Source organism: Phalangium opilio, unplaced genomic scaffold, assembly GCF_054372755.1.
Source record: "Phalangium opilio isolate 3A_F unplaced genomic scaffold, DU_Popi_V2 ptg000209l_1, whole genome shotgun sequence".
Classification (NCBI taxonomy): Eukaryota; Metazoa; Arthropoda; class Arachnida; order Opiliones; family Phalangiidae; genus Phalangium; species Phalangium opilio.
In genome coordinates this window covers 11,305,577-11,331,754 of record NW_028324217.1, presented here as the reverse complement: position 1 = coordinate 11,331,754, position 26,178 = coordinate 11,305,577, and the positions used below count along the sequence as shown (strand labels likewise).

The following is a 26,178-nucleotide window of genomic DNA, read 5'->3' as shown; positions in this document are numbered from 1 at the left end:
CTAGCCTATCCAGCAAGACAAACTGGAGTTCTGGGTAAAACTTAAACTAAAATATACCAAAACCATGATTATTTTTAATTTTAGGTCTTTTCTAGTTAAGTTTCTTATCGAGTTTCTTAAACTACTTCTTGGAATCTTAGAAAACCTTTTTTAAAATTAAAAATATATTCTTGATTTTAATCAAATGATTTTTTTTAAAAAAATCGCTTGATTTAAATCATGATTTAAATCAGTGATTTAAATCAAACTGATTTAAATCAAACAACCCTGGCTCTCAGTCAATAACAGACAGTTTTAGCTACGTGATTTGAAAAACTGAAAAAATGTTTTCGACTTAGTTTACCTATGTTTAACTACTGGCCGAACTGATCTTAACCACTTCATCGTGTAGAGTCACAATTTATTCTTTTACCCGTAAAGATTGTGTAGGATATTTCATGTCTTTAATAAAAGGTCGTAACTCTTATACGAAGAAAACACAAAGAAGAACTTCTATTTAAACAAGATGGCCCAAGGGCTGGGCCTTAATAGTAATTTTACACGGCTCACGTGACCCCCCCCCCCCGTATAGTTGATCTCCAATAAATCGTACAACTAAAAACATTTCTGAAACACAATCGTGTATCCCTTTAATTTCTAATAACGTCACATTTCAAATAATATTAAATCCTGGATCCCCTAAACCAGAAATCACTATGACCGTAAAGCGTCCCCTCTATTTTACGAAACCTAACCTAACCATCCAGCATAATCTCTGATGTATCACGCGCACAAAGTGCAGTAGTGCAAGAAAATTATCATCTTGTTTCCCTTCCCTCAAAAAAGCCCGCGAGATTTAAACTACCTTTCTTTCCTCTCTCTCTCCGAGCGGGATGCCCCCTCTCCCTCTTCCCCCTCTCACTAATATACCAGGCAGGCAGTTCTCTCTCTACGCGGAGCTTCGTATCGCCACCGCGTACGCTAGCGATCTCTCTCTCTCATCGTAAGCGTACGTTTCGCGGACGCGACCGGTTTCCCTCTCTCTCTCTCATCGTAAGCGTTCGTTTCGCGGACGCGTCCGGGACAGGGACAGGGGTTTTGGTGCCGTTTCTTAAATTTTAAACGGAATAATTCCGTGTAAAATTAAAAACAAACCAACTCTAAAAAATTAAAAGCCGTGATAATTAGATTTAAAACATATTAATTATTAGACAGTTTTTTTTCATTCGCTATTTTCACAACAATTAAAGAAACTATATTACCGCTTTCGACATCAGTAGCCCAAGGTACAAGAAACCGCGGGTACAATAAATAGGACTAGGCGTAGCACTCGTGGCTGGATCTAATTTCCGCGACTCGAAGTTGGAAAGCATAAAAAAGGGGTAGAAAATTGGGGATACGGGTATGACTGCTTGATCGAGACTATTTTTTAATATATATATGTAGGTTACTTTTGATGTTATGAATTATTCAATTGTCATGGTCTTAGTGTAAAAGAAAGCTCTGAAATTATAGTTTTCGTCAACGGCAACTCATTTCATGTTTTAGTGCAAAACATCCCAGCAAAGAGGTTCGATTACTGAAAAAATAACAGTACAGGACTTTCAAGTTGACCTTCCCTTAGTTAAAACATCAAAATTACGCAAATCCACTATGTGATTGTTTACAGACACTCGTCTCAGTAAAAAGAATTGCAAACTTGTTGCGTCTTACGGAAACCAATCATTACGCGGAACAGATGGCTAGCGACTCGCCATGTGGTATGTCAATAAATAATATACAAATTTTTTCCTGCGCAAACAGATTAAATTAAGCAGAAAACTACTTATGGTTAAAGCGCGAACGAGAGCGCTAAAAAAGGCTCAACCTAAGAATCAAGAGTATTGGTATAACTAAAAATATCCTCTTGAAATTATCAGCTTTATTTCCGTAGTAACTTTATACCCCTGGTCAAAATTAATTCTGGCTTAGCAAAATAATCAATTTTAGAGGGAAAACCACGCAAAGACTTATTTAGGAATCTTATTTGTAAAATAAGCCAATCAACTTGCAATTTTTAAATTTGAAAGCCTGAAGTATCTTTTATACTGTTTCCAGATATTTCTGAACTCGCAATTGGGAAATTTTGAGCAATCTTATAACATGAAGTTATTTCTGTGAAAATTTCAGCAATTGAAATCCATAAGGGAACGTTTCATTGGAAGTTGGAAGAGTCATCACCGGCGTCTCTTCAGGACATCAATTTTGAAGTGTTACGTGGTTCCTTAGTGGCTGTGGTGGGTCCGGTGGGTTGTGGCAAGTCTTCCCTATTGTCCGCTCTGGTATGCGAGATGCAGAAGGTTGAGGGGGAGGTAAGAGTGGCCGGGAGAGTGGGATACGTCACTCAACAACCCTGGATCCAGAACGCTTCTCTCAGAGAGAATATTCTCTTCGTCCACAACATGGACCAGGAAAGATATAACAACGTCATACGAGCATGCGCCCTACAACCGGACCTCGACCAGCTACCAGCTGACGACGAAACCGAGATTGGAGAAAGAGTACGTGTTATCATGAGCACGTAATCCTATTCCATCATTAAGTCGACAAAATGATATCTGCTACTTGTTTAAACTATTATGGGGAAGATAATCACTGACCGAAAACCTTTCCGGCAATCGTGGAGGTTTTTATGTCAATAGACCGATAAAAATATTCGCCTACGAGTTGTTTTCAGTGTTGTTCTTGGTAGTACAAATGTACTTTTTTAGTACATTTTCAAATTTCGAGTACGAAAAATACATTTTGTATTTTTGGTAGGTTATTTAGTACTTTTTGGAATTTCTAGAATGGGAAGTATTTTTTAATTTTTTGGGGGACGATTTTGCACTTTTTTGAATAACGACGAGGAACAGAAGTATAAATTATCGTGGTAAATAATTTATATTAAATAATATTATATAAAACAATTAGAATAAAATAAATAATATTCCATAAATTAATATAAAAAAATAATCTTATAATTATATTTAAGATATTTTGCATCTTAGATGGCGCGCTAAGCGTTTCGGAGGGGGGTGAAAGTTAAAAGTACGTTTCCCCCCCCCCCTTTTTTTCTGGTAAAGTACGTTTTAGAGTTGAGAAAAGTACATTCCCAAAATTGCTAAGAACAACACTGGTTGTTTTTACCGCAAAACACACAGTTTAATCATAGAGGCTCAAAAGTGTGGTCCTTTATGATTGGTTATAATTTGTGTGCTACTTAAAAGGGCGTTTTTTACTAATAACGCAACGTGTAGTTGACCGTCAAAAACCACGTGTTGCTAGATGTTTTTCAAAGTTTTCCGATCAGGTTTGGAAATAAGGTTTTAAGTAGGCCCTATTTGTAATGATAAAGCAGATGAATCGCAACTCTTCTCGTAGTATTATATTATACTCGTGAATCGTGTAGAGCTGTAGGCCAACGTGTCCGAGTCTGCCTATATTTTAAAACTGATAATTGGCAACTTAAATAACAACATAAAAGGTGCTAAACTGCGTTGTTGATAACTACAAGGACTCTGTAGACCACAACTAAAAACAATAAACGAAAACTCTTCGCAATTCAGGGATTTTTAGTAGAGTCGAGAGCAATATGAACCGAACCGAATGACTTCAATTCTAAGAACCAGTACTACTGAGGGAAAACAACTTGGCGAATTTTTGTGTCAGTCTATTGTCACGTGTCATACCAGGGATAGATAGACTTTTTTAAGACGGAATGGGCAACAGGGTTATTCGGGTGCGCGTCCTAGTCCACGACCCCCTTACCCGTGACGGAGGGGTATGAAAGAAGAGGCGGGTCTTATTTTCGTTATGGCGTTGTATGTATATCCGGGTCAAGTAAACGTCGTCTGCCCGTCGTCTGCCCATTCGTCTGCCAAGTTGGAATGGGCTCGGATTATAATTTTTGAAATAACATTGTTTAAAAATGGAAGTTACACAAGACATAGGGCTTGCAACTGAAAAAAAAACGGGGAAGACCCAAGAAAATTAAAAGTGAGTTAGAATTGAGTAAAAGTCTTCATAGATATTACAGCACGAACAGGTTTTAACCAAACACTAAGCTCACAAAACTCCTGACCATTCACTAAGCCTTGGTTAACTTCATCAAATTCGTTTACAAAATCATGAGGATAGTAGAAATGATTGGCTTAAGAAAGAATTAGCGAACACTTTTCACCTTTACAGATGTACTCCAAATCCAAAACACCGGCACCAAATTCACTAACAACCTTCTTAATTGCTATTAAAAACAATTCCCGAATAATTACCTGGACCCTCGCATTTAGACGACTCCATTTTGATTCCCTGTGAAGACGCTTATCTGTACAACCATAGCCCACTCGATCCGCGCTCTATAGCTATAGCGCGAGCAGCTTGCGTCGTGACGCGCGTGATCGAGTGGGCTATGGTACAACGCAATAGGGGTCGTAGTCATAGCGACAGAGTTAAACAGGAATTACGTATTTTTGGCCCTCCCCGTCAGCAACGTCACCAATACGTAGTTTTTGTGAGCCAATGAGATAATTTAATTTTTTGGTTACGTGTTGAAGGAAGGGACTATATACTCGTCTATGAGTCGGACTGAAGTAAAGGCCAAACATTGTTTATTCCGTCTTAAAAAAGTCTATCTATCCCTGGTCATACTAATGCCGTTTTCCATTGGCTGCTAGCAATCTTGTTTACTAATTTTACATGACAGGGTATAAAATTGAGTGGTGGTCAAAAGCAAAGGATCAACGTGGCAGTGGCGTCGCTAGGCCTTTTTTGGGGGGGCTATAGCCCCCCCAAATTCCAAACTTAGCCCCCCCAAAATAATCCGTAAACCCTACCAAAAAATTGCTGTTAGCAACCTAAAATTCTGTAGCAATATATAAAAAATTATAATGATGATTCTTTAAGTTTCATCTCTGCAGAGATGAATTTCAATATCAAACAGTACAATTTTGAAGAAAAGAACAGATGGAGACAAGTAAAATGTTTCATGTTCTTTCGAAGGGAGTCCCAATAGTGTGGACTAAAAGCTAACCAAAACTAAAAATAAACCTAAGACGAGTGGAAATCCTTCATAATCGGTTCCGTAGTCTTTATCAATAAAAGGTTGTATATCTTTAAAATACGAATAATTTCACGTTGACACAAATTTATGGATAGTTTTAAAGGTCTACAGATTTTCCAATGAACCCATTATGCAAATTTTTTTATTAAGTTCTTATAATAACTAGTTTGCCCAGGTTTAGCCCCCCCAAATTTCAAACCCTAGCGACGCTACTGCAACGTGGCCAGAGCAATGTATCGCGAATTCGCGATGACGATGTTTATCTCTTTGATGACCCTTTGGGCTCTGTTGACTCGCACGTGGCCAAACATCTCTTCAACGAAGTCATCGGACCAAAGGGATTTCTTCGAACGAAAGTAAATAACGCTACTCTTATTTTTTCTATGAAAGCGCTAAGCGAGTGGTCGACACGTCGTATCGTTTAAATCCCGATAGTAGTTGTATATGGTGGTCCGGAAAGTAATCAGTTTCTATACTATGAAAATAATTTCTGCTGACATCGCGTATATGCATATTATAAGAAAAATATTTGTTCGAATTGATAAAAACCTTACTATTAGCGTCTAAAAAGGTACAAATATTAGTATAGTTGATTTGCAACTGCATTTCAATCATTTGTTATTCCTCATACATGTAATGATTTTTTCACTGCCAGTCATTTAAAAACATTCAAAGAACAACCACCGAATTATATACTTCTTTTTCAAACCTCCCACCACAATGGTCGCTTTGCACATTTTGCCGAAAAAATGAGATTGTATCAATATTATTTTAATATCTCGTTCTTTCATTGACCAGCATTTGTGTTATGATAACACTGTTTCTCAACCGCTAAAATTGATACCATCTCTTTTTGTCGCCAAATGTGCAAGCCACCATGGGGGTGGTGGTTAAAACGCTTAGAACAGAAGCATATAATTCGGTGGCTAATCTTTGAATGCTTTTTTTCGTGGTTAATATATAATAATTTTAAATTGCCGAAAAAAATTTCGAGCTACACAGCGCTAGCGCGTTTCGCGCTAAAAATATTCGGTTAGGACAGGCTACCGCTAGAGGAAATTTTTTCTCCTTGTGCCCTTCGGCGAGGGGAAGTCTCTCTACTCTACACACAGAATAAAAATGCTGTAAAATAAACACTATGGTAATGGCAGAATGGCAATAGCGTATGCCATCAAGATGATGTTAATTTAATTGCGCATCCTCCCTGTTTTAATACCGTCAACAATACTGTTTTTCTAAACAGTGGAACTAACAGTTTTAAGTATTAATTGTTCGTGTATTCAGGGGCGTTTGTAGCTTTTAAAATAACCGCTTCAGAGGTTGTTTCAAAGACAGTCTTAACCGTTGATTATATTGTAGGGGTCAATGAAAAAACCAGCACTATATGCTGTTTTACTACCAATAAATCACAGTTACATAAAATGTCTGCTGCTGTAAAACTAACAGCAAAATATGTGGTTTTAAACTCACTAAGCACTGTGGATTAAAACGTGGTTTGCTGTGAAAATAAAAACACATCATGCTGTTTCAAACCGCTTATGGTACACTAAAAAATAGGGTTGCTGTAAAAATAACAGCTCTTAGATCAGTTTTAAATCCCGGAGCTTATTTTGATAAAGACGCTCTTTGCTGTTAAACTAAAAGCACTCAAACCTTTTTTAAAAACATTAAGCTCTGTTGGTTAAGATGCAATTTGTCATTTATATAAGACGACTAGCTGTTTTTAACAGACTGTCCATTTGGGTAAATTTATACTGGTTGCTGTTATACACACTTAGAAAATCTGGTGTGCTTTAACATCTTTAAAAGTAGTTTATATGGGTCCAAATTTGACACCATTACAGGTGTTCATTTACACCCCAGAAAGGGATTAATAAAACTTATTTGAGCAATTAGTGTCAAAGATAAGAATAAAATGGTGCAACAGAGGTTCAGTTTAACACTTTTTTAACTCTTATATCGAACTAAAAGTTAATTTTTACTCCCATATGAGTATTGCGCAATTCCTTAAAGGGTGCAGCATAACACCTTTCCGAGTTTAAATAACGCTTTCTGAGTGACGTATGACACCTTCCTGAGTGGTTGATTTATCAACAAATAGCGCTATGTGCTTAGCAAGGTTCAACCTTGAGAGAACTTAAGAGGACAGTTCTAACAAGCAAGGGTAGTTCTCGCATCAATGTGAAACTACATAAAAAGTTGGCCACTTGATCGACTTAAAATCCAGCGTGAAACTGCATGGTAAGTTGGTCATTTTCACCGACTTAATAACTTCTGGAAAAGGCAGAAAGTTATAAATTAGTATAAATTCATCGGGTATTAAATTGGTTTTGGATGCCCTAATATCCCAGCAGTAGATACAGACGTATTCGTCAAATTTAATAATCTCTTTTCACGAAGAGTTTTTCGAGCACCAGAAACGCGTTTGACCTAATCTACTCTACCATATTTAAAAAAAGAAAATCCATGGAAGTGCGAGAACTTGGAACAGTTTGACACTAACGACGTTTTTGAAGCGGAAATTTCTCTAACTGTAACTAAAGTCGACAATTTAGAAGTTAGTGTTCGGATTATTTTGAGGGGGCTAACTTTGAAATTTGCCCCCATAAAAGGCCTAGCGACGCCACTCCAAGAGTAGAGAGTTTAAGCATCCCCTAAACGCGTACGTGTAGCTACCTTCCACAGTGCATTAGACCAATGCATTGTCAAAGGTGGCTACACGTACGCGTATAGGGGATGCTTAAACTCTCTATTATTGTCGCATAACGCTTTTAAGAGTGTCGCCTAACACGTTTCAGAGTGTCGCCTAACACGTTTTGTACATTTTCGGTCAATTTTAGAAATAAGTAGGTTGAAATTTTAATGAAGAAGAGAAATTGCAAAGTTAAAAAATTGGTTTTAAAATTAGCAATTCACTGACTTTCCAAAATATTTTTATTTTCATTTGGGTCCTTTCATAATAAACGAGGACCTTTTCCAAAAGGCTTAGCATGGTTAGGTAAGATTAGGTTATATTGATTCAAGGTTTAAATTAAAGTGCTTCAAGGTTTAAAATAAAGTGCTTCAAGGTTTAAAATAAAGTGCTTCAAGGTTTAAAATAAAGTGCTTCAAGGTTTAAAATAAAGTGCTTCAAGGTTTAAAATAAAGTGCTTCAAGGTTTAAAATAAAGTGCTTCAAGGTTTAAAATAAAGTGCTTCAAGGTTTAAAATAAAGTGCTTCAAGGTTTAAAATAAAGTGCTTCAAGGTTTAAAATAAAGTGCTTCAAGGTTTAAAATAAAGTGCTTCAAGGTTTAAAATAAAGTGCTTCAAGGTTTAAAATAAAGTGCTTCAAGGTTTAAAATAAAGTGCTTCAAGGTTTAAAATAAAGTGCTTCAAGGTTTAAAATAAAGTGCTTCAAGGTTTAAAATAAAGTGCTTCAAGGTTTAAAATAAAGTGCTTAATGTTCAAATTATAGTATGCAAAACTTTAATTTACGGTGGATTATACAGTAAAATATACGTTAAATTTATACTTAATAGTGTAACTATCTGTGTTTTTTAAATATACACTACTGTATTCTTCACGGCAGAATCCTTTTTTCCCCGGAAAACAGCAACGTTCTATTAATAATAACATATCTTGCACTTCCGTTTGAGAAATAAAAACTAGCTGTTTTTTCCACAGTCGTTAACATAAAAAAAACAATGTTTTGCTGTATATTTAAAATTAAGGTAATGTAATTTCAAAAAACAGCGACTACTTGTATATATTAAGGCTTGTTAGAGGTTTTTCTAGATAACAGCATTAAACAATCAAAAACATGGTGAAAACTATTGTTTCTTTGACATTAGTTTCTCAGTGTGTAACCCTTGTCTCCCTTGACCACCCGCACGCGCATGCTCTCTTGAAGATCCTTTTCGCTGTGCCTCTGCTTAAACAAACTAACTCATGCTAAGCAAAATGTCTCCGTCAAGTTAGGGTAAATAGGTCTTGGGTTCTCGGAACTATATTCTCGGTCGGAGAGAAGAATAATTTCAATTGAAATAAATTACGTTATGCCACCTATGAAATGTAACGTGAACTAGTAGCGAATTTTAAGCAGGAAATTCGGGAGAAATTTGATTTACGGGGACATTACTTATAACAAAATGCGTCAGGTCACACCAAAAATTTGGGGAAAAATGGAGAAAAAGGGGCCAACCGCAAAGGGGTGGAACAAACTTTTCCCTCCTAAAGAGTTGAAAACGAAAAACGGATGGCTCCTGAATACTACACTGCTGTGTAGTATAATATGTTTAACCCGCATAGATTTTGATTTAACTCTGCACTTTCAATAATAGCGGCTCGAAAAGTGATCAATATATATTATTGCAGTATGTCTCTAGCTAACTCAAATAAACTCTAATGAAGTTGCTTCTGTTTGGAAATTCTTTACTCTCTCGACAATTACCAATTCAATTTGTTACAGACGAGAGTTTTGGTGACGCACAACTTGAGCTTCATCCGAGAAGTGGACGAGATATTCTTCATGAACAACGGACGAATCATCGAGAGGGGAACCTATGACGAAATCATGAGTCGTCAGGGAATGGCCAGAGATTATTTCGCGCAACACATGAGTGACGAGAATAAAGAGGAACCGTCGTGAGTAAATTTCGAGCTATAACTACACTATCTACCACCAGCACGAAGTAAAAAACCGAAAAAGCTTCAAGCCACAAAAATTAAAGGGATAGCCCTTATTTTGAAATTTCTTGAATTGATTCTTTCAAGTTGAACACACTTTGCTAATTTATGAATTTTGGCATGTAGTACGATAAATATTGAAGTTGAGAGATCTCATCTTGCATTAAAAGGAAAAGGCCCAAATGAAGATGAGGCCAAACTCGTGACTAAAGAGACGCTCAAAGAAGGAAACGTATGTGCTCTTTATTATACGAGGAGAGTTTGAAACTAAAACTCTCTACTCACATTTTCTCTCGTCATAATTTTATGGCAGGTATCCGTATCACAATATATGCAATATTCTAAAGCGTATGGTATAACATGGTATGCTATATTCATAGCAATAACCACCAGTTCTGCAGTCTTGAATTTCGCGTCAGTGTACTGGCTGTCTCTGTGGTGCGCGGACTCCAAGGAAGATTTTAAAGCCAACCCAGACTTAAAGGCAACCCGTATAGCGGTCTTATTCATTCTTGGTCTAAGCCAAGCCATTACGACATTTTTCTCTATTGTCATCACTGTGTTTCGTAGTCTACGAGCGGCAAACTGTCTACATGGGAAAATGCTCAACTGCGTATCTCGTTCTCCCATGTCATTCTTCGACATGACCCCCGTTGGAAGGATACTCAATCGTTTCTCACAAGATATCGACGCCCTCGACCAGCAATTACCTCATATTTTAAACAAAACCATTCGAGGATTGATATTTTTAGTTGTTTATCCATTAGGAATTGCGGTATATTTACCATTATTCCTAATTCCCTGCTTTGTTGTTTTTGTTGGATTCCTTTTACTTCAGGTAGGAACTCGATTTCAGTCTCTATTCATAAGTAGTCATTTAGTATCATCGTCATTTGAATATTGTCATGGTTAAACTTGGAATTCGTATTGAATAGAGGATAGCCGATTTTGATCTTTAATATTCTGGGAGTTGGTTGCACTTCAGATAGGACTATTGAGAAATAGAAAGCATACCAATAAACATTAAAAATACTGAAGATTGATATTGACATTTATGAAAGTTAACAGACCTTTTATACTGTATAATTTTTCTGATGTCTTACTTATAGTTGAAAACCCCTTATAGAGATGAAGAATGTGTAATGTACAGGGTCGGTCCTATATCAAGCTTCTATGAAATAAAGCTCTACTGGGCTTAAGTGCATTTCGTAGCATTATCGGTGCTTTTCGTATGAAAATTTCCGTTGCACATCTTGGCCGAGTCGTTCCACGCTTACAATTTCCCAGTCACTGCTTCACAAAATAGTAACACTTCCACTTCAAAATATAGTTCTTGACACTACCCTACATTACAGATTGTATATTCCTTTAAACAGAAGTTGATGACTTCTTATCCTGGGAAGTATTGGACCCTAACCATATCCGGAACCATCTCTGTTAGCCAACTTCTTATTAGGTTCGATCACCACGCCACCTACGGCATTTCCCTCATTTTGAATTGGCAAGCTGATTTAAGCGCCAGCAGCGGGCAAGAAACGAAACTTTAAGGTTTGTCCTGTGGTTTGAGGTAACGAATCAGAAACGGTGACCAGAACAGCTGTTTTAATAGACTGCTAGAAATTCTGGTCAAACTAGTGTGGGGTCCTAGGCCCACGGATTGTAATGGATTTTCATAGAGTTCTAGACAGACGGCTTTTCAACGATTGGCGCTGAAGAAGTTTTGAACACGCCCCACAGTTTGAGTGCCACAGCCTCTCGGCGTGGGATTTTTTTCGGTAGATTAGATAGTTTTCATAGTGGGGAGGAAACTTTCGACCCTCTTTTACGATTTCCATAGGCAATTTTGACTTGCAGGGATGGATACTATATAATTCCTTAGTGACCAATACTTCCCAGGATAAGAAGTCATCAACTTCTGCTTTAAAGGAACTAGAAAGAGGCCTTGGTGGCAGGACTGTAATATCGCATTTAAACTTAAGATTTTCCTATATCTTTTGCAGCGTTTCTTGATGTCGAGCAATCTTCAATTCAAGCGGATAACAAGCTTAAGAAACTCTTTCTTGTTTTCGCACGTGGGAGGATCAGTGGCTGGTAGCACTGTGATCAACGCATGTGACGCCAGAGACAACTTCGAAGGACGCTTTCTGAAACTGATCGACGAATGCACTGCCGCTAATTATATGATGAACATGGCACAAAGGTATCTCATTCACTAAAATTTGTAATTTCATCATTAAGGCCTGCTTCGTTTTGGTGCGACAACATCTACACTACATTTTTGCCTGTGGATGCAAAGCAAAGCGAGCATTTTAAGTTGTTACTCATTCCTCAAATTCAATAAAATGCAATTTCTTTCCAGATGGCTGACAGTGCGTTACAATATCTTGGGAAATTTTTTGATGTTTTGCACCGCATTTTTTATAGTTCTGAGCAAAGGGACTTTGTCAGCTGATTTTATAGGATTGATCTTAGCTAATTCCGATCGGGTAAGCGCTACAAATGAAGACGAAGCGAGAAAATGAAAAAAATTTCCACAAGCTAAAATCTCTCCCGGTTTTTCGTTTAACTTTTGATACTAGCGTGATAGTGAAACGTCGTTAAAGTAGGACGATACAAAAAAGACCAATAATTATAAAATGAACGAGATTGAGTTGTATGCAGGGGTTTGAATGGGAGATTTCCATAGTGAATCGAAGCTAAATACCAATGTTATTAAGTTTAGCGAGAGTATAATTTTAGGTTAGGTTAGGTAGATCTACGGCTGCCACTCATGCATGTTTTTTTTTTGGTAACAAAAGAAACTAGTTTGGCCACTATTCTGGTACGTTTTTAAGAAAACGATTAACTGTCATTTAATGACGTGGCATTGAAAAACTTTATTACGTTTCCGAGTAACGATGACTTCACGGAGACGTGGAACACCTTGAAAAGGGTAGAAAATTAGGGAAACGGGCATGATCTGACACATTATGCCCTGATTCATCGAGACTTTTGTCTTAGTTTTTATATATTTTTAGAAGAAATTGTGCATGATTTTCTGTCACGTGGAACAAATTTTGTACTAATTTAATATTTTGAAATCACAGCTTCTGCAATATCTGAAAATCTTTGTCGCTGCCATTACGGGTTTAGAATCAAATCTAGTCTCTATAGAAAGAGTTGATGAATACTGTCGTTTAGAGTCCGACGCTGAGTGGGAAAAACCAGAATCTCAACCACCAAATGACTGGCCTCAACGAGGGCAAATCATATTCCAGGACTACAGTACCAGATATCGAGAAGGATTGGATTTGGTCTTGAAGGACATATATGTCAAGATCGAAGCCGGAGAGAAGGTGGGCGTGGTGGGGCGGACAGGTGCAGGAAAGTCGTCGCTGACGCTGGCGCTCTTCCGTCTCATCGAAGGGGTTCGCGGTCATATCGTCATAGACGGAGTGGAAGTGTCCGATTTGCGTTCACGGCTGACCATCATCCCCCAAGAGCCCGTCCTCTTCTCGGGCACGCTCAGACTCAACCTGGATCCCTTCGGTCAACAAGACGATCAGCGACTGTGGGCTGCCCTCGAACACTCTCACCTGAAGTGCTTCGTGGCGTCACTCGAGCAGGGACTGGATCACCCCGTGACCGAAGGAGGACAGAATCTGAGCGTAGGGCAGCGTCAGTTAGTCTGTTTGGCTCGGGCTTTATTAAGGAACACCAAGATCTTGATCTTGGACGAAGCGACAGCCTCGGTCGACATGGACACTGACGATCTCATTCAAGAGACCATAAAGAAGGAATTCGCCAACTCTACCATAATTACCATCGCGCATAGAATAAACACCATCTTAGACTACGACAAGTTCGTATAACAAACTTTTCAACAGGCTTACCAATGTAGTTGACTAATTTGCCGTCGTTGAACTCTTCATAGGGTGATGGTTCTCGATCAGGGTCGCATTGTGGAATTCGACTCTCCACATGCTCTCTTGAGGAATGAACAATCAATGTTTTACGTTTTGGCCAAAGATGCAAAAATAATCTAGATTAACTTTAAATTAAGCACCTTTGCCTTACGTTTAATGTTATGTACAGTTCGTTACGAGTCTAACAAGCAAGTTTTATCATTTATTTTTTACTAACAGAGCAACGTCAAATACTGTTGTTTACTTAGTTGGTGATTTTCGACTGAGATTGAAATAGAAGATTTCTATACAAAACCCTGTTTGTTTAATCTAGTATTTTTAAAAAAATATTTTCAGCAATTATGTTCAAGGCAGAATACGTGGAATTTTCTGACACATGGCTGTAACGCTTATCTATGTGGTGCTAGTTTGTGAAATAGCACATAACCTCTGGTCAAAAGCCCGTTTTTAAATTCAAGAAGTGGGGGGGGGGGGTTATTGTTCCTCGGAACCAGTTTATTAATTGAAAATCTATAGGAAACCCAAGGGGGAGTGAGGAACAAGTCCAAGGACCAGTTCGTTGTTTTGGACACGAAGGGTTACTGGTCCCGAAAAATTTTATAAATATTATTTCTCAAACTGCTAGGCCGCGCGCTACGTTGATTTGGCAAAATGTTGGGTGGTTTTATTTAATTCGATTAATCCTTTAGTTCATTATGACCTTTGCACATAAATCGACTAATTTAATAACCCAAAGAATCTTTACTCGCCTTGGGAAGGTTGGAATCAGGTATATTTCCAAGTCACTATCACTTAGTTAACCGCTCTGACTGTTTGCCACTCTCTCCCGAACATAAAACTGCCTCTGGAGTATAAAACAAAATGTCCGAGACTCTTGAGTATTTGGAAATCTTGAAGTTACAATCAATGTAGAAGTAAATTAGTGATATATGACAGTCTGGTCAATATTGTTTGTGGTGTTGTGGGTCATAACTGTAGTCAATCCTTTAGTAGGAATAGAATTTAACATTGAAAGGAATGGGTTTTAAACGAGAAAAGTTATCCCTTCTAATGGTGGATTAAAGCATTACTTCCCATTTTAGATATAATCTAACGATTTGTCGCTTTTCCGCAATTATGTTCGACGTAGAAAACGTGGGAATATCTTACGCATTGCAGTAACACGTAACTACTTTTAGGCGCTACATTGGTTTGGCAAAAAAATGCATCTGGTTTTATTTCATACGTTTAACCTTTTTGTACAATCCACTCCTGATACAATTTAATTTTTGGACTTATATCTATTAATTTAACTTGAACTCTAATTTTGCCATACGAGGCAAAATATTCTATCAACGTGTTTTCTCGTGAAACGAAATGCATGCATGTTTGCCAGTTTTTATTATTGCAAGGCAATTAGTTTAGTCTAAATTCGAATGCTGATAGACCCGTTTAATAAGGGGGACCGCAGTTTAGTCTTAAGAAACCAAGACGGTCATACACCAGACTCTATTTCCCCACCAAGCTTTGAAAAGAATCTATTAAGTGAAAAATCTCAATCACGATAATATAATAAATGAGTGAAGCAGAAAATGTGAATTGTATTTTCTAGGTAACGTGTGTTACATTTCGAAGAAGGGAAATCTATTAATATTATCAAAAAAATCGATTTCGTGTGTTTAAATTAAATTTTCAACGTTTAAGCAAATCCATCGAAGATTACTTCAGTTATTAGGGCCGCTACTGTTCCTGACAAGAGCGCGAAGAGCAAGTAGAAAGGAACTCTGACACTACTCAGGTCCAAAGCCACCGTACTTTTCGACGGTCTTTTCCATTTGATTTGTTCAATTAATTGATGCAAATGAAAATCTAGATATTTGAAAACTTGCGATTCAAAAATCGGATGAAGGCTGAAACCAAACTTTTTTAAGTCCCAATTTTATCATTTTCGACCAAATTGGTACCAACCTCAGTTGTATGTTCTCGTGAACTTGCGGGCTGCTTCTCGCCCAAGAGGTGTTGTAAATGATGTGTAAGTACTCGAAGCCAAGATCGTGTTGAGAAAAGTATAGTCCTCCGTTTTCGACCAAGAACTCTTTTCTATCGGGTTCAGCTTTCAAGAAACCCCCCATTATCCAAGTCAGATAGAGGTCCTCTGCGATTTGAGATTTTTCCCCGGAAAGAACCGGAATGTATCCATCAAGCTTCATATAATCTTTTAGACTACAGAAAATATTCTTCTGATCGAGTGCGTCTAGCCATTCCTTAACAACTGGATCTTGGTCTGCCTGTAGATACCCACCAATAACGTTAACATATACTGACAACTAAGGGAAAGCCTATTTACCAAATTTTTCAAAAAATCCAGAGTTCCGGTGTCTTTGTTGATTATAGGAGGAATTTTCGATTTGATCAAGTCCGAGAGAGTGTTGATGCAATTGTAGCTTTCACTCGAGAACTCCGTCCGCAAGTAACAACTCAAGAAGAACAGAATGAAAGTCACTCCGATCAGCCACGAAGAAGCGAGGAGACGACAAGTAATATAGGGCAAAATGGAGGGAATCGCTGAAGGAACATAATTATATCTCACTAATCTGTCGTAATGGGAACACAATCTCTGCTAATTGGATGCCCTATACGATACGAACTCCATCTGGCATTACGGGGAATTCTTTTCAAATACTGGATTGTGCTTAATTGCTTACGTTCGGCGCACAGGAGCGACGCGTTCTCCCAGAAATTTTCCAGGGTTTCTTTGGCCAGTTGGGAAAAGTTTTAATCTGATACGCTGGTGGTAAGCGAGATGTCGGTCACCGCCGTAGCAACAAATGTAAGCTGTTTTTTAAATAACTTTCTAACAGTTCTTATTAGAAACTACAAATTGTTACTGGAGTGTTAAGCGAAGTTGTTGTAATCAAATGAGGTATCATTTTATGCCACTTGTTGATGTATATCTTGAGAACTGAATATCATGAAGAAAAAAATAGCATTTTATTAAAGTGTTAGTGACATAATTTTCGTCACCCACAAACTTAAAATGCGAAAAAAATCCTTGAAAAATCTAGTTTATTATGATATGTTTACTTTTGCATTTGGTTTCGTAGAAATTTATTAAATTGCAATCAAAGTTTTGTGTTTGGAAAAGGCCTAGTTGAGATTTTCTTTCGTTTGATGACGTAGTAAGGAGAAATTTTCATTCTAGATGTCGCTCACGTGACGCGCCTGTTAGTGTCGCCGCGCAGCGTTAAGCCTAATTTATTCAGATTCGCGCGCAGACGATAGTCCTATATTTTCTTTGCTCGCGCGCGCGCAGCATTAGTAGACTCGGGAGTTTCGGGCGCGCGCGCTTGGCACGTGACGCCTATAAGTGTCTCAGCCTAAGTGTTAAGCCTAATTTATTCAGATTCGCGCGCGCGCCGCATTAGTAAACTCGGGAGTCTCGCGCTTGGCTTTTCCGCGAGATGCCGTGAATGACGTAGCAAGGTGAAAAACCCGCCACAAATCTTCTCCGCAAATTTGCCTTTGTCCCCCAAATTTAAAGTTTTCAAAGTGTTTTTTCTGTGTTTTCCCTCATAATTAAATATTATTCAAGCATATTTTTGGAATCAGAAGAGTTTAAACTCTCAAAAAAGTAAGGTTTTCTTTAGATTTGAGATCATTTTTAAATCACGTCGCTATTCCTTTAAGTAAAGACTAAACAAATTCTACATTTCTTGAGCATGCCTTAAAATTTTAATTAAAAGATTTTTAATATAAATATCTGTACCTTCAGTCAAGTTATTTATCTCATTCTTATCGATGCTTTTTAAGTCTTGGATCTATCCAAGACAATTTTAATTAGTATGAAGATGTACTAATATACTACTTTCGTTTAACTACTATAAAATTCACGATTCCCGAAATTAATAAATTCCCATGTGCAATTACAAAAACTTGATCGTTCGGCAATCAACAGAACACTTTTTAGAAGTTTTGTAATTTTTGGTTTTGTTGTACAGCTTAATTGCATTGTTATAATATTTTCTAAAGATGGCTCCTTTTTTCGAGGCAAGTGAAGATGGTTTCAAAGGTCCTTTTAAGCTAATTTACCAGGAAATTCAGGCTAAATTAAACAACAGGTATATGCCACGTTATTTTAACTACAGGCAATTATTGTTTTTACTTGCAGTTAGTCTAATTAAAATTATATTAAATTTGTTTTCATTTCGATTGGAGTGTTAAACTTCATATTGTGAGTACATATGATTTGGGTAAAGTTATATCTGAAAATAATGGAACTGGAATGATTGGCTCATTGCTTCGAAATGTAAGACAGCTCTTGTTTAGAAGTGAATGTTTTCAATGTTTACTTTATTTTTTTTTACTTTAGGAGAGTCAAATCAGTGTTTGTCCAATACCGTTAACCAAAGAGGCGCATCAGTATTTAGACTACACTTCTGTCTTATCGTATGATGATTGGTTTATTGTGTCAGGAAAACCTATCGCTTCTTTTCAGGATCATTTATCATCACTTACTACATTCGATTCTCAAGTAAAGTATGTTTTCTCAAGCAAATAATGATAATACCGAAAGCCCTCATATAAGCGGTTCCCGTATGAGCGGATCCCATAATAGCGGTCTTCATAACCACGGTTCCCAAAATAGTAGGACTAAGAATAGTTCAATTCTTTAGGATTAGCACTGCTATTTCCCAAACAGCGGCAGATGATCTTAAACAGTAGTTTTGAACACCGTTTTCGAAGCTGGTTTTTGGAACCACGGTTGCTATTTCGGGAACTGATGATTTTATTTTAAATTATGTCTACAGTTGTGGCTAGCATTACTTGTGTCTTTCGTTACGGTTCTACTGTTTTCGATATTTGCAAAGAGATTTGTCTTCATCAACCAGGGTAATAAAGAGCCTAAACGGAAATCATTTTGCTCAACATTATTTTTCATAATGAGAGTGTTAATCAGGCAAGGTTAGTGTTTCTATCGAGTCAGAAATGAAGTTAATATTCAGTAGCGTGTACTCAGTACGTTTCATGATGTTTTTAGACGTTGCTTTGGGGAAAAGGCATCAATATCTACACCAGCGTATTGTGATTGCGATTTGGATGTTGGGTTGTGTTAGGGCCATATCATAAAATAACACAAGACTAACATTTAAGTTTCGCGCCTTCCTCTTAGTCACATATTCAATAACAGATGGCTCCCCTACCGCTAATAGAAATAGATCTAATAACCAGCAAGCCGAACAACCTCTCCTCAGTTCGCGCGCAGACTTCACCTTGTAACAATGTAAATTCTCGTTAACTATTTTTGTAATACCGAAACAGTATTAAATATTCATGTTTAAGACACGGCTTATTTTATAAATCATACACCTAACAGGTTGTTTCTGCATATCCGCTTCATTCATGGGATGTATTTTGGCAAGATTTGCCAAAGCGGAGTCTTAAATATTCTACCAAAAATGACTTTCTCGACTACCCTGAAGTTAAATTGTTTCTCGTTGAAGGCTCCGTACCGCATGAAGATTTAAAAGTATGTTTTTGATACGAAAAAATGGCAAAATAATATGTTTTCATGGCGAGATGTGAGCCTATATATTAAAATATTATTTAATCCAAATTATATGTAATATCATTCCAGATTTCTTCGGATCCAATGAAAAGGAGACTATGGGTTAAAGTGTTGAAAGACAAATCTGTAGTTAATATAGCCGATTTAGATTTCAACAAATTGTTTCGAGATCTAAAACTGGGAGAATTTGCATTTCCGATTCTGAAGCGATTGTTTATGTCCGTCATTAATCATTATTGCGAACATTTTCAATTCAATCCTCCTATTTTATCAAAACGAAAACTTACAAATTCTGAGACATTTACATTCTTTACCAGGAAAGACATTGATGTAGAACTGAGGCGAATTCTTAATTTTGTGTAAGTAGATGGAAGGGTAGGCCTATGTTTGAATCACGTTGCTTTTGAGTCTACGAAAAAATATTTACTAACCCCTTTCATGGTAAACTAGAGAAAAACTGTTACTAAAACATTAGTTAGCAAGCGGGAAAACCAAATTACATTTTCCAGGTCTGCACTAAATAATCTTAGATATTCCAACGACCCGAATGAGTCAGAGAGAGAAGCATTGTAAACGTCACCAGTGGACGCAACCTTAGTGTCTTACTATCTTTTATTTCTTTTCGCCTTTCTTTAAGTAATTTTACTCTAAAGTAATGAATTACTTTTAAAAAATTGCAGGGCTTCTCAAATTGCCGAAACTAATTTAATCAATGCTTTACTTGATCGTACAACGTTTCTTGGCGAGCTATGCATACTTCGAGATCCAGACGAACTTACTCCCTTGCCACTGATAAAACTATATCTGTTCATGCTCTTCTATATTGCTAAAATGTCAATCGCGATAGTTTGTCACGTGATATCTTACACTCTTACCTATCGGTAGTGAATTTTAGTAATAAGACTCGATTTAATGTTTTTATCTCGAACAACTGATAACCACGGTGGAATGAAAGTCAGAAGTGTATGACTTTGGAGAGTAACCGTATCACAAACTGTCACATACAACAGGAAGTGGAGGTCGAGCTTGTCATGATTTCATGACGATGATATTCCTACATTATAAATATTCCCATTTGTAATTGATGGAAACAAGACAAAGGCTTTACATTATTTTAGGGTATTTCAAATTATTGACACGAAAACAATCGATACCTTAATTTATCGCAACGTACATTGCGGTGAATTATGTTAGCTAAGAAATAGAACCCAACTTGCCCTTTACTGTTGATAAAAATATCAATATATTTGCCATATTCTATATTGTTACCATGTTCTAGTCTATATTGAGTCACTTTATTGGGTTTTCTCTCCTTTTCTTTCAATGGATTTCGGTATAAATGTTAATTAAGAGACAGAAGCTTGGAATAGGAACAAAACTTCATTTACTCATTTCGAAATATTTGCACCGAATTCTTAATTAAACATACCTCTTCTGGTTCTTGTTCAAATAGCGTGATAAAACGTTTTCCAAGTAAATGAAGATTAAGTTGAGATAAGGAACTTAATTATATTTTCGTTCCGGAATAATGGAATATTTGCAAGACATGTAATTCGGTCGTTGTTATCGATTTAAGGTAAAGAGATATTTTTTTTTACGAGGGACGTTATTGGGCTTAATTTTATTCTGAGTCGCTGGTGTTAAGCGAGATGACGGTCACGGCCATCACACCAATTGTAAGCTTTAATTTTTATAAGCACATTATAAAATTACTTATTACGAGAGTGCAATAGAAATAGCGAGTTATTAATGGAACGCTAAGCTAACGGGAAGCCCTCAGATGAGCGGTTCCCGTATGAGCGGATTCCATAATAGCGGTCCTCATATCAGCAGTTCCCTAAATAGCGGTTTCCCGAAATGGCAGTTTACCCGTTACAACAGTTACCGATACAGCGGTTCTCGTAAACGCGGCGTACCATTACAGCAGTTCTCTAAAGAGCAGAAAAACAGGAATGCGAAAAACGACTGCTCTTTTTTATGGTGTACGCTGTGTTATATGAACTTAAATAGAACTAGGTCAGATATGGTTAGCTTCGAGTTGATTATTTGAACCCCCAATAGGGTTAGGCTAGGTTTGGTTAGGTTAGGTTAGGTTAGGTTAGGTTAGGTTAGGTTTGGTTAGGTTAGGTTTGGTTAGGTTAGGTTTGGTTAGGTTTGGTTAGGTTAGGTTAGGTTAGGTTTGGTTTGGTTAGGTTAGGTTAGGTTAGGTTAGGAGAGGTTAGGTTAGGCTAGGATAGGTTTGGTTAGGTTAGGTTAGGTTAGGTTGGGTTCGGTTGGATTTTTTAGGTTTTGTTTTGATTGGTTAGACTTAGGTTGGTAATACTTTGGAAAAGGTGTAACAATTTTACGCCTTTTCCAAAATATTGTTGTTTGTTATATTTCACTTCCCAAATAATAATATGCCTTTTCCAAAAAAAAATACTCTTTACAATTATCTACTTCCGAAATAAAATAAGCTTTCTTAAAATATTTTCTACTCTGGTATTAGAATTGTAAACTGATACAGCCTGAAGAATAGTGTAATATTTAAGTGTACTTTAAAAACACGATCCGTTAGTAGGTCACATTACTGACTAAATGATCACAGAAAAAGGTAGTTTTCGAAAACAACGAATATAACTGTATTGTTAAGAAATACTCGAAACTGAAGAAAAACACTGCTATTTCCCAAAATAGCAGCCGCTATTTCTAAAACAGCGGCCGCTATTTCTAAAACAGCAGCCGCTATTTCTAAAACAGCAGTTTTGAAGAACGCCGCTGTCTTTTTGGAATCGCGGCTGCTATTTCGAGAACTGCTCTACCGGGAACTGCTCATACGAGGTACACCCGCTTTTGTAGTCTTGGATCTATCATTGATAGATTTCATTTTACAAGAAGGAATGGAGAACGGTTAATATTTACTTTTTATTTTATGGCCCAGTATAGAGCCCCCTTCCTCCAACACGTAACGAAAAGTTTAAATTATCTTATTGGCTCACCTAAACTACGTTTTGATGACGTTGCTGACGGGGACGGCGAAAAAACCTAATTCCTTTCACCTCTGTCGCTATGACCCGCCTCTTCTTTCATACCCCTCCGTCCCGTGGAAGGGGGTCCAGGACTATGACGCGCGCCCACATTACTCTGTTCTCCATTCCTACTTCTAAAATTAAATCTATCCCTGGATCTATACAAGACCGTTCTGATAAATGTAAAGATATACCAATACTGCTTGCGTTTAACTACCATAGAAATTCACGCAGCCCGAATTTTTTTAATTTCAAAGTGTGAAATTGCAAAATCTTTCTCGTTCGGCAGAGCACTCAAGTTTTCGAAACTCACGTTTTCGGTTAAGTCGTGAAACTCAATTGCATTGTAATATTATTTTATAAAGATGCCTGGTTTCGAAGACTCAATAAATCTTATTTACCAGGAAATACAGGCAAAATTAAATACCAGGTATATTTCATATTTTTTAAACCAAAAGCAAATAATTGTTTTCCTTGCCTTCGATCTAATTGATGCTGTTTATTGAAATAGTATTAAGTTTGTTTTTTCTTCCTTTTAAGTGTTAAAATTCATACTGTGGGTATATATGATTTTGGTTACGTTTTGTCTGAAAATAATGGAACAGGAATGGTTGGTTCGTTGCTTCGGAATGTAAGACAATTTAACGCTTGTATAAAGTCAAATGTTTTTAATGAATTTTCCTATTTTAGGAGAGCCAATTCAGTTTATGTCCCATGCCATTAAATGACGAGACACATCGTTATTTAGACTACACTACCGTCTTGACGTACGATGATTGGGTTATGGCTTCAGGAAAACCTATCACTTCATTACATAACCATTTATCTTCACTTACTACATTCGATTCTAATGTGATTAAGACAACACTTAGTTTTATCAAGCACATATTTAAAGTAAATGATACCCAATTGAATAATTAATATTTTAATTTTTGTTTACAGGTTTGGCTATCAATACTTCTGTCCTTCATCTCTATTCTGCTGTTTTCGATATTTTCAAAGAGATTGGTCTTCATTAGCCGACGAAAGAAAGAGTTCACTCGGAAATCATTTTGTTCAACGTTACTTTTTATAACAAGAGTGCTAGTCAGGCAAGGTTGGACAAATCAAATAGGAAGTTAATATTTACTTTTACGTAACCAATACGATTTGTGATGTTTTTAGACGTTGCTTTGGGGAAATGGCATCAATTTCTACACCAGCGAATTTTGCTGGCAGTTTGGATGTTGGGATGTTTCTGCATATCCGCTTCATTCATGGGATGTATATTGGCAAGATTTGCAAAGGCGGAAACCTTAATGATCTACGAAAAAGTGGAGGACTTTCTCGACTACCCTGAAGTCCAACTGTGTTTGTCTGTATTACACCCGCTGTATAAAGATTTAAAAGTATGTTTTAGATACGAAAATATGTCAAAATAGTATGTTTTAATGGCGAAACGTGTGAGCCAATATTAAAATATTCTATCCAAATAAAAATGTAATATTATTTCAGACTTCTTCGGATCCAATGAAGATGAGACTATGGAATAAAGTGTTGAAAGACAAATCTGTAATTAAACATGTAGATGTAAATGTTATCGGAGTGTTTGAGGATCTAAAACTGGGAAAAATAGCAATACCGGTTCTAAAGCGATTATTTATCTCCGTGATTAATCATTTTTGCGAACATTTTCTAGAGAATCCTCCTATTTTATCAAAACTAAAACTTGGGAATACCAACACATTTTCGCTCTTCACCAGGAAGGACATTGATGAAAAACTGAGACGAATTGTAAATTTTGTGTAAGTCGACTGATAGTACCATGCAAAGGCAAATGGAAAGGTAACTAAAGCGTACGTTTGATTCATGTTGTTTCTGAGACAACCAAAAATATTTACTAAACCCCTTCACGGTAAATCAAGTGCGTGTAAGCTGACAAACCGAGGTCTACACTAAGAATATTGAGATTTTCTAACAAACCCAATTGACTCAAAATCCAACGATATGATTGGTCTACGAAAGAAGTAGGAGAAAAGCATTGAAAATATCATAGTGCCTTGCCCTCTTTTTTATTTCCATTTGCCTTATTTAGTCGTAATTTGGCCTTGAAGAAAACATTTTACTTTCAAACATTGCAGGGCTTCTCAAATTGCGGAAACCAATTTGGTCAATGTTTTACTTGATCGTACAACGTTTTACGGCGAGCTATGCATACATCGAGATCCACCCGAACTTACACCTTTACCACTGATAAAACTTTATCTATTTACGATCTTCTATATTGTTGGCATGTCACTCGCGATAGTTTATCATGTCATATGGTTCACTTTTGCCTATCGTAGTCAATTTTAGTAGGCCTATAAAGACTAACAACTGATAAACACTGTAGAAGAAAAGTCAGAAGTGTACGACTTTTTAGACTAACCATTTCACAAAGTGAGACGCACAAAACAAGGAAGAACTATTTCCCAAAATAGTAGCCGCTATTTTCAAAACGGAGGTTTTGAACCACGGCACTGTTTTTGTGAAATTGCGGTAGATGTTTCGAGAACTACTCTTCTGGGAACTGCTGATACAAGCAGGGAGGAGACACTTGAGAGGGTGCGTTAGTCAGATGTTTAAGAAGCAGAAATATAAATGGAAGGGGACAAAATGACTCAGGGAGGGTAGGAATTTACCTCTCTCTCTCCCTCGATTCTAGCTAACGCGCACGCCCGAGTGGCTTTGGTACCTACACTACACCAGTTTTAAAATTTGACGCATGCGCGCGGACACCACGGCGAGTGACTGAGCCAGCGCCGGAGAGAGATGAGTTTAGCCACGAAGCGAACCAATTCGTCTATTCACATTATTACTCCCTTTCAAGTCCCTCCTCCCTGATGCAAGGTTCATCCACATTTGTAACCGTGATTATAAGAAAAATTACTGAATATCCTTGTTTTATACACAAAAATCGTGAAAACTCAGTTAACCACACGTAAGGAGCACGTAAGCATTATTTACTCCGGGAAAAGTGGACATTCATCACTGCGCAAGACAACAGCCTGTACGCGTTGTTATTGATTTTAGATAATTGCCAAATTACTTTGGAAGGAAATATAACAGAAATTCGCTGTGGGTCAAGTGAGAAGCCGGTTACCGCTGCCGCGACACTTGTAAGCTCTATACCGGTATTTGTATCACTTTATAATAAATCTTAAAATTTATCTAAAAAATTACTCATGGTAAAAGAGTAATTAATGGACTATGGTATATATATATAATGACAGAAGTCCGAAATACAAAAGAAATTTATCATCTTATTTTTAAGTCTTTGCACCGAATTCTCATTTCAACACAGCGCTATTGTTTCTTGTTTAAATCGCTTGATTAAAACATTTTATGATTAAATAGAAAACTGTGCTAAAATAAAAGTATGGCTCGTTAAATTTTGTTTTAAAATAAACCATGAAGGTTTAGTTAACTCAAGAAACTTAATTTTGTTTTTCGCCCCAGGATAATCAATTCACGCGTTGTTATTGATTTTAGGCAAAGTCATATACAGGGTGTATCTGAAATGGACGTAGGAGCGGAAGTATTTGGGTTCCTGGGGCCAATATAAGGCGAAACTGTTCTATTACATTTTGTCGTACGCCAATCCATTTGCAAGTTACTTGAACCTAGCCCTTGCTAGTTTGCATAAATCACAGCATGTTGACTTCGTCTAAAACAGTAGGAATTGAGTTCAAGATAGGATGATTATAGTGGTTGCCAGCTAAAACAAAAAAAGCCTCATAGCCATAGAGTTTCTCGTAAATTTTTAAGGAGTAGAAACGTAAATTTTTAAGGAGTAGAAAGTTGTACAGTTGGTGACTCATATCGAACATCATTGTAAAACAACATGTTACGATTAGTTTGTTGAAACGGGAAACTGACAGCGATAACTAGCGGAAACTAATAAGGAACACCGACATTTTGCTTCATTTTTCAAACAATCGAAAGGTTGTAAAAGCGTTCATTTTGGTTAGTGTACAA

General features: G+C 37.0%; 3 protein-coding genes across 15 annotated transcripts; all 3 read left to right on the top strand.

The window, feature by feature from the left end:
* Positions 1-557: 557 nt before the first annotated feature.
* LOC149619146 (ATP-binding cassette sub-family C member 1-like) lies at positions 558-14,072 on the top strand. 7 transcript variants are annotated; one of them, XR_016375379.1, is made up of 12 exons: positions 558-1,421; positions 1,495-1,549; positions 1,604-1,739; positions 2,149-2,519; positions 9,507-9,682; positions 9,851-9,956; positions 10,038-10,562; positions 11,725-11,924; positions 12,084-12,210; positions 12,811-13,565; positions 13,638-13,817; positions 13,966-14,072. XR_016375379.1 is itself a non-coding variant. In XM_089855029.1 (11 exons), the coding sequence occupies exons 3-11, from the start codon at positions 1,718-1,720 to the stop codon at positions 13,747-13,749; spliced, it is 2,394 nt and encodes a 797-aa protein (XP_089711155.1). In that variant the 5' UTR covers positions 558-1,361; positions 1,426-1,549; positions 1,604-1,717; the 3' UTR covers positions 13,750-13,923. The 7 variants fall into 7 exon arrangements, 6 of the variants coding, with proteins under 6 accessions (XP_089711155.1, XP_089711157.1, XP_089711158.1 ...); XM_089855029.1 differs by lacking the exon at positions 13,966-14,072 and having other exon boundaries at positions 558-1,361; positions 1,426-1,549; positions 13,638-13,923; XM_089855031.1 differs by lacking the exon at positions 13,966-14,072 and having other exon boundaries at positions 1,528-1,549; positions 13,638-13,923.
* Positions 14,073-16,297: 2,225 nt separating this feature from the next.
* LOC149619145 (uncharacterized) lies at positions 16,298-20,059 on the top strand. The gene is made up of 7 exons (XM_089855036.1): positions 16,298-16,438; positions 17,638-17,726; positions 17,824-17,914; positions 17,978-18,139; positions 18,983-19,135; positions 19,244-19,533; positions 19,855-20,059. Exons 1-7 carry the CDS (start codon positions 16,412-16,414, stop codon positions 20,057-20,059), a joined length of 1,017 nt encoding a protein of 338 aa, XP_089711162.1. The 5' UTR covers positions 16,298-16,411.
* A 650-nt stretch (positions 20,060-20,709) lies between these two features.
* On the top strand, positions 20,710-25,750 carry LOC149619144 (uncharacterized). 7 transcript variants are annotated; one of them, XR_016375384.1, is made up of 10 exons: positions 20,744-20,850; positions 22,548-22,612; positions 22,723-22,813; positions 22,873-23,034; positions 23,125-23,278; positions 23,347-23,570; positions 23,677-23,733; positions 23,861-24,006; positions 24,087-24,188; positions 24,303-24,440. XR_016375384.1 is itself a non-coding variant. In XM_089855035.1 (8 exons), exons 2-8 carry the CDS (start codon positions 22,548-22,550, stop codon positions 24,514-24,516), a joined length of 1,200 nt encoding a protein of 399 aa, XP_089711161.1. In that variant the 5' UTR covers positions 20,710-20,850; positions 22,472-22,547; the 3' UTR covers positions 24,517-25,747. The 7 variants fall into 7 exon arrangements, 2 of the variants coding, with proteins under 2 accessions (XP_089711161.1, XP_089711160.1); XR_016375380.1 differs by lacking the exon at positions 24,087-24,188 and adding an exon at positions 24,866-25,750 and having other exon boundaries at positions 23,677-23,966; positions 24,303-24,765; XR_016375383.1 differs by lacking the exon at positions 24,087-24,188 and having other exon boundaries at positions 23,861-23,966; positions 24,303-24,442.
* The last annotated feature ends 428 nt before the right edge of the window (positions 25,751-26,178 follow it).